Consider the following 11,233-nt stretch of genomic DNA (forward strand, 5'->3'; position numbering starts at 1 on the left):
TAAAATACACCAACACTTAAATATAATATATTGTAAAACAAAATTAACTTTACTTTTAAATTACATATTATTATTATTTTATACTCAGTAATGTATTAAATTCTATTGCAACTCGCGAGTTAATATCTAGTTAACTTTTAAATGAAAGAGAGGGTCCGGGCGGGCCCACGGCTGGGCCATAGATCAGTTTAATTGTAGAAGCAACCGAATAACGAAACGGATTATATATTGAGTAGAACAGAGTGGGCATTGTGTGAGTAGTACTAAACTCTTTGTCTCTCTACTCCTTCAACTTCCAAATATTCAATTCAAGCTTATCTATGGAGGGCATAACAGGCCTTACTCACTTATTAGTCACAATGTTTCTGGCAGGCATTGGCGGAGTAATAGTCATTCCGGCTATCACCGACGTCACCATGGCCGCACTTTGCCCCGGTCAAGATGAATGTTCTCTTGCCATTTACCTCACTGGTTTCCAGCATGCTGTTAGTCTCTCTTCTCTCTTCTCTCATATTTTTGCTTTTCAATTTTCACTTCATTTCTGGATATCTGGATTTTAGATACAATGCTCTTTATATAAATTTCTTGCTAATCTATTATATAAATTTGCATAAGTACACGTGTTTTTTTCTTTCTTCATAAGCGTCCCTGCATATACAAATTAAGTCATTTCTGTGTTATCTGTAAGTAGTTAGTTTGGTTAGTGATTTAAAAAACGCGGAATCAATTTAAATATTAGTATAAACAAATTTGAAGTAAAATATTTTTTTAATTGTGTTTAAGTTTGTGTGTGTCTAAATCATGAACTTATGAGCTTACTAGTGTTAATTATTAGTTGAAAGTCATTTATTGATTAAATTAAGCGATGTGTCTTTTTCTTAGGAACTATAAACATACTTGCAAGTTACCTAAGCTAAGCTTTTAGCTCTTGCAGTGTGCATCTTGTTTTTTTAAAGGTCATACATACTTGTCACTAGCTTGAAAGATATTAAATTCATTGGATAAAAAAAAAGATTGTTTTTTTTAGTATTAAAGAAAAAAAGAAAGATGTTTTCGGCAAGAAAAGGAAAAAAGTTAAATCACATATTATCAAAGAAAGTGTGGCTTTTGATGACCACGACTCTTCTGGTTCTTATTTCTCTTTCTTCTAAATCAAGCAATGGATATACTACCTCAAGTCTTAAATACAAAATCTAATTGGTTAAATTATGAAAATTAAAAAATTGATAATGATATTCAATATAACAAATTAAAGTGATTAAAAATTAATTGATGATATTTTGATGGATGTGGCAGATGATTGGAGTGGGATCAGTGGTGACCACACCTTTAATTGGAAATTTGTCTGATCGGTACGGCAGGAAAGCGTTGATCACACTTCCTCTCACAGTGTCTCTCATTCCTCAAGGTACTACTAGTCTACTATTAATATATATTTCAGTTTAGTGTATAATGTTATAAGAATTATAAGCTATTTCAACCGTAAATTATATTTTTAAATTTTTTTTATAATAGTAAATTGTATTTTTTACAAATTAATTTAAATTTTGATAAAAAAAATAAATGATAAAAGAAACACCACCACACATTCAAAGATTAGAATGATAGTTTAGTCTATTATTAACGAGAGTCAGATTTTAGTTGAGGACTTTGAGGTGGAAGCATATGTCTATTCTTATTATATGGTCCTGGTGCTTTTTATAGGGGAATTAATAATTAGTTGAAACAATGCGCATATTGTATTACTATTACTATTATGGAGACGCACCACCTGCTTCTGCTATACAGATCTTTTATACTTTACACTCAAATAAAAAATCAAAACTTTCTTTTCTATGCTCGAAATCTAGCTCACTCATATGAATCCCAATGGTAATAATTTTATCACTAGTTTCATCACTAGCCACTAACATTAAATTATAATTTTTTTACTTTATTATTTGATTCTCGAGAAAAATAGACTACATAAGTAAGTAAAATTTAATAAAATAATATTACAACGAGGATTCGGATTTGAATTTTCTAAAACGTTTAGGCTAATAACTTGCTTAAATTCAAAGCTATTTCTACTAATAGTACAGTGGTTGCATAATATTAAAAAAAGATTGTTATGCTTAGTAATTACCCTTAGGGGTTAAAAAAACCAAAAATTCAACTAAACTGCTGAACTGAACCGAATCGAACTGGTTTTAAACTGAACTGATTTATAAAAATTGAAAACCTAACTGTTTTCGAACTGATTTTTTAAAACAAGAACTGAACCGAATCGGTTTTCAGTTTTAAAAAATCGAACATAATCCGTTTTTAATTTAAAAAAACTGAACCGAACTAGTTTTTATTTCAAAGAACTTGAACCGAATATATTTTTTTAAAAGTAATTAGGGGTAATTATGTATAATTTGGCCTATATGAACAAAAAAATTAAGTTAAACCAGTTCAGTTAGGTTCAAAATAAAAAATCGGTTCACCATTTTGTAAAACCAGTTTGGTTCGGCTTTTTGAACTGAAAACTAGTTCGGTTCATTTTTTCGAACTGAAAATCAGTTCGGTTCAATTTTCAAACGGTTCTAGTTCAGAACTGAACTTTGTCCACCCCTAATTACCCTATCCCTATCATCTGTAATGCCGATATTTCTTAAAAATGTTTCTTTATATTAATTTTTAATGAAAAAAAGTTACGACAAAAATATATTTTGTACTTAATTTATTATTTGTTTACTATATATTTACAATTACTTTAATAATTTGAGATAGAGAGATATTTCAAACAATACACAATATGAGACAGGTGGAATAAAAAAAGGAAGTCAAGTGCTTTTTGAATTTTGATTAAAAAAAATGCTTTAAAAGAATCAATATGAATGACTGTAATTGTATAATTAAGAGTGCAGTTTAAGTGAAAAAATTCACTGATGTTTCTTCACGAAACAGTTTAGTTTTGTAATATTAAAGAACAAAAAACAAATCTTAATAATTAATCGAAACCTCTTAAACGACAGGAAGTGAAAGAACTAAAAAAGAAAAAAACTTAGTAAAAATGAACCATTGATGTACAGTATATGCTAATATATTCTGGTGTTCCCTTAGTGGGATGTCTAATTATGGATGTCTCATCTACATAGAAGCACATGCTCACCCATCATGAAGGTGTGCTAATACGTCACTCATCTCCTTACTGTTTGGCACTCAACGCCATTTTGAACCTTTTGATCATGAGGTTACCAATCCTTTTGCTTTTCATAGTTTTCCTTCATCAAATATAGTGACCTCCAATAATTATTAATATTCTTTTTGTATAATTTGTGTTGGCTATTGAATTATATGTATGTTATACCCCAAAATAATCGGATTGGATTTGATGCAGTCACATGGACCTTGACAATCCGATCATTAATGGAATTCATTGTCAGCTTTCTATAAAATACTCATTTGATCGTGGCTTCCAAATACATCATAACCTAAACTCGTGCCGACAAATATAGTAATGCTATGAATAATTCAATATCCAAATTTAAAAATAAGTTTTGATATTTGTCAGTTGAGCTAAGAGTTAAGTACAATAATAATTATCTTAGTAACATATTTCTAACCTAACCTGAGTTGCTAATTTGGAAAATATGATACTGAACATAAAATGGTTCAAAAGTTATTAGTACACTTGTTAGAAATTGTATTTATATGTGTTCATGAGTTCGTCCTAACTGAATGTTATTCATTGTTCCTAATAACAATTTTTCTACAACTTCATTATTATATCAAGGTTAATTGGCATAAATACTAATTAAGTAAATTAATGTTGTATATATGCAGCCATATTAGCATATAGCAGAGCTACCAAATTCTTCTATGCATACTATGTGGTGAAAACTCTTGCTGCCATTGCAGGCGAAGGAAGCTTCCATTGCCTAGCTCTTGCATATGTGGTACTAACTTCACAGTCCCATAAACCTATTATTCAATCAAGTTCATACACATAAATGATTAAAAAAAAAAAAACTAACATTATGTAATAATTTTGAATTACTTCTTAGGCAGACAAGGTTCCAGTTGGGAAACGAGCGTCGGCATTCGGAATACTTGCTGGTGTTGGATCAGCATCATTTGTTGGTGGAACTTTGGCTGCTAGATTCCTATCTCCAGCTTTGACATTTCAGGTTAAAATAAAATTCATTTGCTAGCTGTTTGAGGTATCTGTCATAATATTACTATTCTGATTTTTTTCTGTACTTGTGATTGGTTTATGAAGGTTGCTTCAGTCTTCTCAATGATAGCATTGGTGTACATGAGAATTTTCCTTAAGGAAAGTTTACCTATGAGGCAGCCATTATTGAAAGAGGTAGAGGAACCATGCATTCAACAATGTGAGGATGATATGCCACAAAGGACAACAGGAACATTTAAGAAACTGCCTTCAATGGGAGATGTAATTTGTTTGCTCAAGTGTAGGTAAGTAAGGCAGTGAAGATATGTATACATATCTTGCATTGAGGGAATTTAATCCATTTTTGAATGTTCTTATTTGTTACCAACTCAAGCAGCTTATTTGATAGAGTTGTTTATCTTACAAACTATACTTTTGCAGCCCTACATTCTCACAAGCCGGAATTGTTTTACTTTTCAATAGTCTTGCAGATGGTGGCTTGATGGCTGTATTGCTGGTAAATTTTTACTTTCTCTATTTCTGATTATAGTCAATTAATGACATGGCATGGTTTTAGAAGCAATAATCTTACTACAAATTTCAAATTCTGTAACTAATTGAAATAAATGTCCTGCTTCATGCAGTATTATTTGAAGGCGCGTTTTCAATACAACAAGAACCAGTTTGCCGATTTAATGATGATTAGCGGGATTGGAGCTACTTTGACACAAGTACGCCATACTCCTAGTTTAAGTGTTTTGTTTAATTTGACGTGTTCTTTCAATCTGTTCAACATTTTTAGTTTCCCTATATATTTCAATGGAAGATTGGAAATGTTACACTTTAATTACTCATATTAATTAACTAACCTCTTGTTGTTTTTTGTACTTGCAATTATTTCCCAGCTATTTCTCATGCCCATATTAGTGCCTGCTGTAGGAGAGGAGAAGTTGCTCACAACAGGGCTCTTTGTTTCCTGCATAAATGTAAGTTCAAGCCTGACATTTGACAGTTCCCTGGATTTCTTCATTTCTTGTTTGAAAGCATGCTAGTAGTATATTATAATACTATTGATGAATTGATTGAACCATATGTAATATGGTATTCGGCTCCTCTAAATTTATCACATTAGTAATATCAATCGTTGATGAACAAATCAGTAGTTGATATTGTATATATATGTATCAAAAGTTACAAACAAGTTGAAGTATCAACCATTGATTGTCTAACTTTAATATCTATTTATTTTAGAGGAGTCAAATCCAATTGAACCATATGCTATGCTAGTGCCTAGTAGTATATTTCAATACCGGTAACACTTAAGTTTTTCGTGAATCCATATAGACTAATATGTTAACAATGGTGAGCATGCAAAATCATAGAGGAGGAAGAAGAACAAAAGAGAGGAAGAAGGACCCTTAGGTTAGGGTTTCAATAGAAAATGAACAAAGCTTACAATGTTAATGTTACAATGGGTATATATAGTAGATAATAGAAAAGACTAAACCAACCTTACTACTAACAACTAACAACTAATAATAATATTAACTAACACAATTAGCAAAAACTAACAGAGTTAGCATTGATTCAATTCAAACAAAACTTTAGTTATAAAATTATTGTAGTATCACAGCAGTTATGCAATTTTCATTCTAGTTTGTTTTCTCCTTAATTTTATTTTCTAAGTCACCTCATGATTAGTTTATTATGCTATGCAGATCTTTATGTACAGTATATCTTGGTCAGCATGGGTAAGTATTTTCAAAAAGCTTGTCATTTGCTAAGTTTATTATATTCTGCCAAACAATCCTTCAAGGCTTTTGAAAATCATGCAGGTACCATATGCTCTAGCAGGTTTCTCCGTTTTAGGTGTTCTTGTGCGCCCAACAGTAAGTGTCTTTTACTTGTATATGTTATTACTTTCTCTAATCTCTATCATATATTATATTTGTTTTTGTTTTGATACTTCGGAATAATACATACTCTAATCCCTCACTGCACAATTGGCACAGATAACCAGCATTGCATCCAAACAAGTCGGACCTAATGAACAGGTATCCTGTTAATTATGTTTTATTGTTGAGTAAAATTCACGAGTTTTATCAAATAGAGAATGGGGGTATACATGTGATTTTTATCTAATAATAAAAATGTGTTGAAAGAGTATGTTAGTTTGAGAATACAAGATTGGCTCAGAAAGTTCAGATTATAATTAATATTGAAAAGTCATACAATAAAACCAATTATAATCGTTTTAATTAAACAGTCGGATTAAGCATTGAGTGAGAACTCCGCTTAACTTATCTCTGTATGCTTAGTAGTTTAGTTTTTGGTTTAGGGAATGGTTCAAGGATGTCTCTCAGGAATCACTTCGGTCGCCAACATCATTTCTCCATTAATTTTCAGTCCACTGACAGGTAAAACTATAATTAGGAGCAAAATATATGAACACGTGTAGTACTACTGAATTAGAGGGAAATCAGAAACTGAGCTTTTACATGGTATGCAGCCTTATTCCTGTCAGAAGATGCACCGTTCAATTTTCCTGGATTCAGCTTAATGTGCCTTGGGCTAATCCTGGTAAGATGATCTTTCGACCTCAATATTCAGCACCTACAGGGGATAATTATTAGTTGTTTTCATTACAGAACCAGAGAATTGGTCCTACCCTTTAAATTAAGAGTGACATTATTATGTCTAGAATATTGATATCATGGACATGTGTTGCATACTTGCACGTTTTCCTTGGTCATGCAGTTAACATATCACATTGTATTTCAGATGACAGCATTTTTCCTTAGTCTAATGATCCGTGCTCCTCCTCCTATTGTGGATGATAAAGTTAGTAGTAACCGTAACCGCTGCACAGACACCTTGGTCTGAGCTGGGATATAAGTTACTTATTGTTTGTGCTCAGAAGCAACAAACATAATATCTCATTCATCATTTTGCCTAAGCAAAATTGTTGTACATAGCCTATCAGAGATAAGTTAGCAAAAAAAGGGAAGGAACCATACTTTAAGTACAGGTTCTACTTCTACTGACAATATGTATGCTTTGACACGTGGAAACCAAGAATTCTCAATGGTGAATTACAGAAAAAGGAACATGGTTCAGTTAAGTTGGTTTTGAAAATAGTAAACGGGTGAACCAACTGGTAAAGCACAGAATTCCCTGCAATTATCAAGAGGAAATGTGGTATGTATTTATGAGCCACAGTGTCTCATCAGTTGTGTCTCAAACCTTCAAAACTTAGCAATATTATTTCTTGCATTCATACAGCCTTAGATTTATATTGTTCTTCATTTTTCCGGGAGTTTCCTCAAGCTAGCGGGGCCCGTTGGACACTTATGTTTCTATATATAAGTTAGTGAAGGACTGTAATTTTTAGTATGTTTCATGTTATGGATGATTGACATCAAGTGTGAACTTGAACTTTGTAATGTAATGATTGATTTTGATTATTAAGCTTTTCTTTTTGTTGAGAAAAATTCTTTAAAAAAAAAATATTGATCAGTCCATTGAAATATTATTTACACCTCTGAGTATAGCGCTATAAAATGATGTAAGGAAACAAGGCTAAAACACACTGATTAAAAAGGTTTTTATTATAGCGGAACTTCAGAGATAGGCCAAGGGGCAATGGCTGAGAGTCAAACAAAATTGATCCTAACCATTTGACAAGATGAAGAGAAGCAAAGGAAATAGTTATGTAATATATTGTACATTATCAAATTCATGACAGTACAACTATACATGCACATATTAATATATAACTATACAAAGCAATCCTCTGACAAACTTTACTATTAAGCATGAAAACATAAACAATATACACAACACCTAAACTAAAATTCCTTAAGATCAGAGGCAGAAAATATATGCTCCATAATCTGGCAATTCATTCATGTAACAGGGAATATATCATCATTGTCGGGGAATATATCATCATCATTGTCGCTATCTATGTCCATGTACCTGAACTTAAGATCATCCCATCCAGGACCTTTATAATTAAAACTTGAATTCAGATAGCAATTCGTCTCCTGAAACAAGTTCAAGTGATCCACAAGCTTATGATACGCATTGCACCCACAGCACTGCCAACAATGGAAAAACAAATATATGGTAAGCTTTCTTTCCTTCCATTCTCATTAGAAATTGGACATGACATTCTCACTTTTTTTCCCGTACACTACTTTTTACATCCCTTTTTTGCATTGAAAATTGTCCCTCTACAATATCCACATCAATTTTTTTAGAGCTGGTTTTAAGATTTTAAGTTCAACCGGGAACCAGGAGGGTTGAACTGGACTTTCCCAGTCATATATTGTGGGCAACTATGTAACAATATATTGAACGGATATGATATACATTTGTTAAACATACAAAAAAAAGAATGTAAGAAATATTATAATCATGATATTATCAAATTTATAAGCACTAAATTAACAAGTCTCTTTCTCTAATATTTAATAATCCCACAATTCAATGTTTTAATATTGAAAATATACTTAATTCTGGCAGAACAGGATCATACTCATCTCTTGGTGATGAGTGGCAAGCCATGTTCCTACTAGTACAGTGCACGTGTCACCAATAAATACATGCTTTCTTTTTTCATATAATAATAAAATTTCATGAGAGAGGAGCAGGAGGGAATCTGCTTGGTTTCACACTTAGTAGTTAGTACACTCAAAGTCATTAGTCTCTTTGGTTTGCACAAACAACAAATTATTCCAAAACCTAAAAGAACATAAAATAATATGAGATTGCATCAAGAGTTATATTAAACAACAAGAATACCGTCTGATGTCAAGGGGAAAAGTTAGTTAACTGTTGAAGATTAAAAAAACAATCAATTTGATTCAAGTCATAATCTATATGGGATTTCCCTAGTTATTTATAGAGGGTTAGTCTTAATGAATCAAAGAATTACAAACAAATACTGAAACATAAGTGTTGATATTCCTATCAGCTTTTCTAATTCTAAGGGATAACTCGAAGTCTTGCAACCATATGGCAATTTATGCTTGTCATCTTTGATATCTTAAGTTTCAGACTCCAATGGTATATTCCAATATCATCGTCAAATTATTAATACCCGTTCAGGATTTCCCCTTATGTATGATAGCTTTCACCTAGGTATTTCAGTTTAACGGACAAAGTGCCTGTCTTGTGCAATTCATGACAGTTCACATAAATAATAGAACCAAACTTTGAGCAGTTAAGCTCTACAAAATCATTATGCAAAGCTCCACTGTCTGAAAATTCCGATCATATATAATATAACATACATAAAAGGTTTGGTGTATAATATTCCTACTTCCTAAAAAATCGTTGCATCTTGCAGAACCACACTTGACAGAATGAAATCTTTCAATATATACTGACATGGGTTTATAGACAAAACAAAATAAAAACCGAGAAGAGCTTATGACATAAATGCTTAAAATCAATGAGCTATTTGACTATGTGTTGAAAATCTATTTGATATTTGTTTTCATTGTAAAAATGGAATTTGGGGAGTGAATATAAATTGAGCAGGGGATGGATGGTAAGCTTCACATAAGCTAATTTCAGAAGCTTGTTAAAATAAACTTTAAATAAGCTAAGTTCAAACGCTCCTTCAGTTGAAATCCAAAAATTAGATTGACAGTTTAATAGAGGTTAAGGTTAACAAAAACAGAATGTTACCTGAACGAAAACAGTGCCATCAGTGTAAGCATGAGGGTTAATAGCGCGCGTAGTTCGCTGGCCACAGATGGTACAAGTAAAAGCCACAAGCATCCTTCGCCTCGGGGATTTTGTGAAGAGTGACCATGGGAAAGTGGAGATGTTCCCTGTCCCTAATTGATCATCACTGCCAACAGCAGGAACAGAGGGCCCTTCCATCCCTGAACCTGTTGTCCATCCTCTACCCGTAGCAGCACTCAAGACCAGCCCCATCGCCGCATCCTGACCCCACAAATTTTGATCAGAATTGAATGATTTTCAAAATAAAAAAACAAAATTTTTTCATCCATTACATATAATGGAAATGAAAGGACCTTCTTAAATTTCAGATATTTTAGCTGTGAAGTTCAAATTTAGAGAAATGAATGTGACAACTGAATATTTTCTTGATGACTGACCTTTTGAATTTTCAGATATTTGTTTTATGGCAGAGAAATTGATTGAAGTAGTCCTCCGTAATGAAATATAAGCAAAACTTAACATCATCTCTCATATTTAAGAGTAGTATTTCTAAAATGCCCTCATTTAATTTTACTTAGGTAAATTTAGACAATAGACTTAATTTTTCATTGGAATTGCATAGATAAAATGTGAGAAAAGATGTTTGTGCATAATTTGATAATTTTGAGTTATTTTGGTAAAGGAATGAGACAAATGAATTGAATATTGTAATAATAACGAAGAAACCTAAAAAACAAAAAAAAAAATGAATAGGAAAAGGAAAAGAAGATCGATAGATACATTAGAAAGAGGAGAAAGGGAGAGGCGTCGATGAGAAAGAATTGGAAGGTTGATGTTGTTGATCTCATCCTTTGATTTCGATTTGGAGTCTAAATCGTGACCATCATCACCTGAAACGAAATGATAATAATAATAATAATGAAATCAATAAAAGTTGAGAGAGAGAGAGAGAGAGAGTATCTAATACGCACGCTTGGAAGAAGGTAGACGAAAGTGAGTGGGCTTGGAAGAAGAAAGGGAAGTTCTTGTAGTTGAAGAAGGGAAGAAGATGGAAAAAGAGGGTAGCGTTGCAGAAGAAGAAGATGAGCTCAAACTTTCCATTTTCAGATTCTCTCTAAACTAAACTAAACAAAACAAAACACTCCCTTACTCCTCACCTCATAATATTATACAACAACACACCGCAAATAATATTAATATTTAATATTAATATTTATTTTAATATGAGGTGACAAAATGGATTTGTGCACCCTCATTCTACTAGACAAAATAGGTCAAATTCATTACTTCGGTATTTTATGTTATGATATTGTAATTTTATATTTTATATATTATATATTCCAACTTCGTAATAAAATATAAATGATTTAAATAAAGTCAATGTATTTCATTTAA

General features: G+C 31.9%; 2 protein-coding genes across 2 annotated transcripts; one reads left to right on the forward strand and one right to left on the reverse strand.

Moving 5' to 3' along the window:
• The first annotated feature begins 248 nt into the window (after positions 1–248).
• Positions 249–7,605, forward strand: LOC101505114 (uncharacterized). The gene is made up of 14 exons (XM_004497143.4): positions 249–485; positions 1,297–1,408; positions 3,811–3,923; positions 4,032–4,154; positions 4,247–4,446; positions 4,583–4,658; positions 4,786–4,872; positions 5,047–5,127; positions 5,860–5,892; positions 5,977–6,030; positions 6,154–6,195; positions 6,480–6,558; positions 6,651–6,721; positions 6,923–7,605. Exons 1-14 carry the CDS (start codon positions 321–323, stop codon positions 7,022–7,024), a joined length of 1,338 nt encoding a protein of 445 aa, XP_004497200.1. The 5' UTR covers positions 249–320; the 3' UTR covers positions 7,025–7,605.
• Positions 7,606–7,833: 228 nt separating this feature from the next.
• Positions 7,834–10,998, reverse strand: LOC101505438 (uncharacterized). The gene is made up of 4 exons (XM_004497144.4): positions 10,810–10,998; positions 10,619–10,728; positions 9,839–10,099; positions 7,834–8,241 (listed from the first exon to the last, which is right to left on the reverse strand). The coding sequence occupies exons 1-4, from the start codon at positions 10,937–10,939 to the stop codon at positions 8,047–8,049; spliced, it is 696 nt and encodes a 231-aa protein (XP_004497201.1). The 5' UTR covers positions 10,940–10,998; the 3' UTR covers positions 7,834–8,046.
• Positions 10,999–11,233: the final 235 nt, after the last annotated feature.

This window comes from Cicer arietinum, chromosome 4, assembly GCF_000331145.2.
Source record: "Cicer arietinum cultivar CDC Frontier isolate Library 1 chromosome 4, Cicar.CDCFrontier_v2.0, whole genome shotgun sequence".
In the NCBI taxonomy this organism is placed as follows: Eukaryota; Viridiplantae; Streptophyta; class Magnoliopsida; order Fabales; family Fabaceae; genus Cicer; species Cicer arietinum.

What these genes read in the sequence shown, in the direction of transcription:
- LOC101505114 (XM_004497143.4), top strand. Translation starts at nt 321, where the DNA reads ATGGAGGGCATAACAGGCCTTACTCACTTATTAGTCACAATGTTTCTG. An exon ending in GCTTGATGGCTGTATTGCTG is followed by an intron (nt 4,659 to 4,785) that starts GTAAATTTTTAC and finishes TGCTTCATGCAG; the next exon opens with TATTATTTGAAGGCGCGTTT. An exon ending in TCTTTGTTTCCTGCATAAAT is followed by an intron (nt 5,128 to 5,859) that starts GTAAGTTCAAGC and finishes TATGCTATGCAG; the next exon opens with ATCTTTATGTACAGTATATC.
- LOC101505438 (XM_004497144.4), bottom strand. Translation starts at nt 10,939, where the DNA reads ATGGAAAGTTTGAGCTCATCTTCTTCTTCTGCAACGCTACCCTCTTTT. An exon ending in CCCTTTCTCCTCTTTCTAAT is followed by an intron (nt 10,100 to 10,618) that starts GTATCTATCGAT and finishes TTGTGGGGTCAG; the next exon opens with GATGCGGCGATGGGGCTGGT. An exon ending in ATGGCACTGTTTTCGTTCAG is followed by an intron (nt 8,242 to 9,838) that starts GTAACATTCTGT and finishes CATTGTTGGCAG; the next exon opens with TGCTGTGGGTGCAATGCGTA.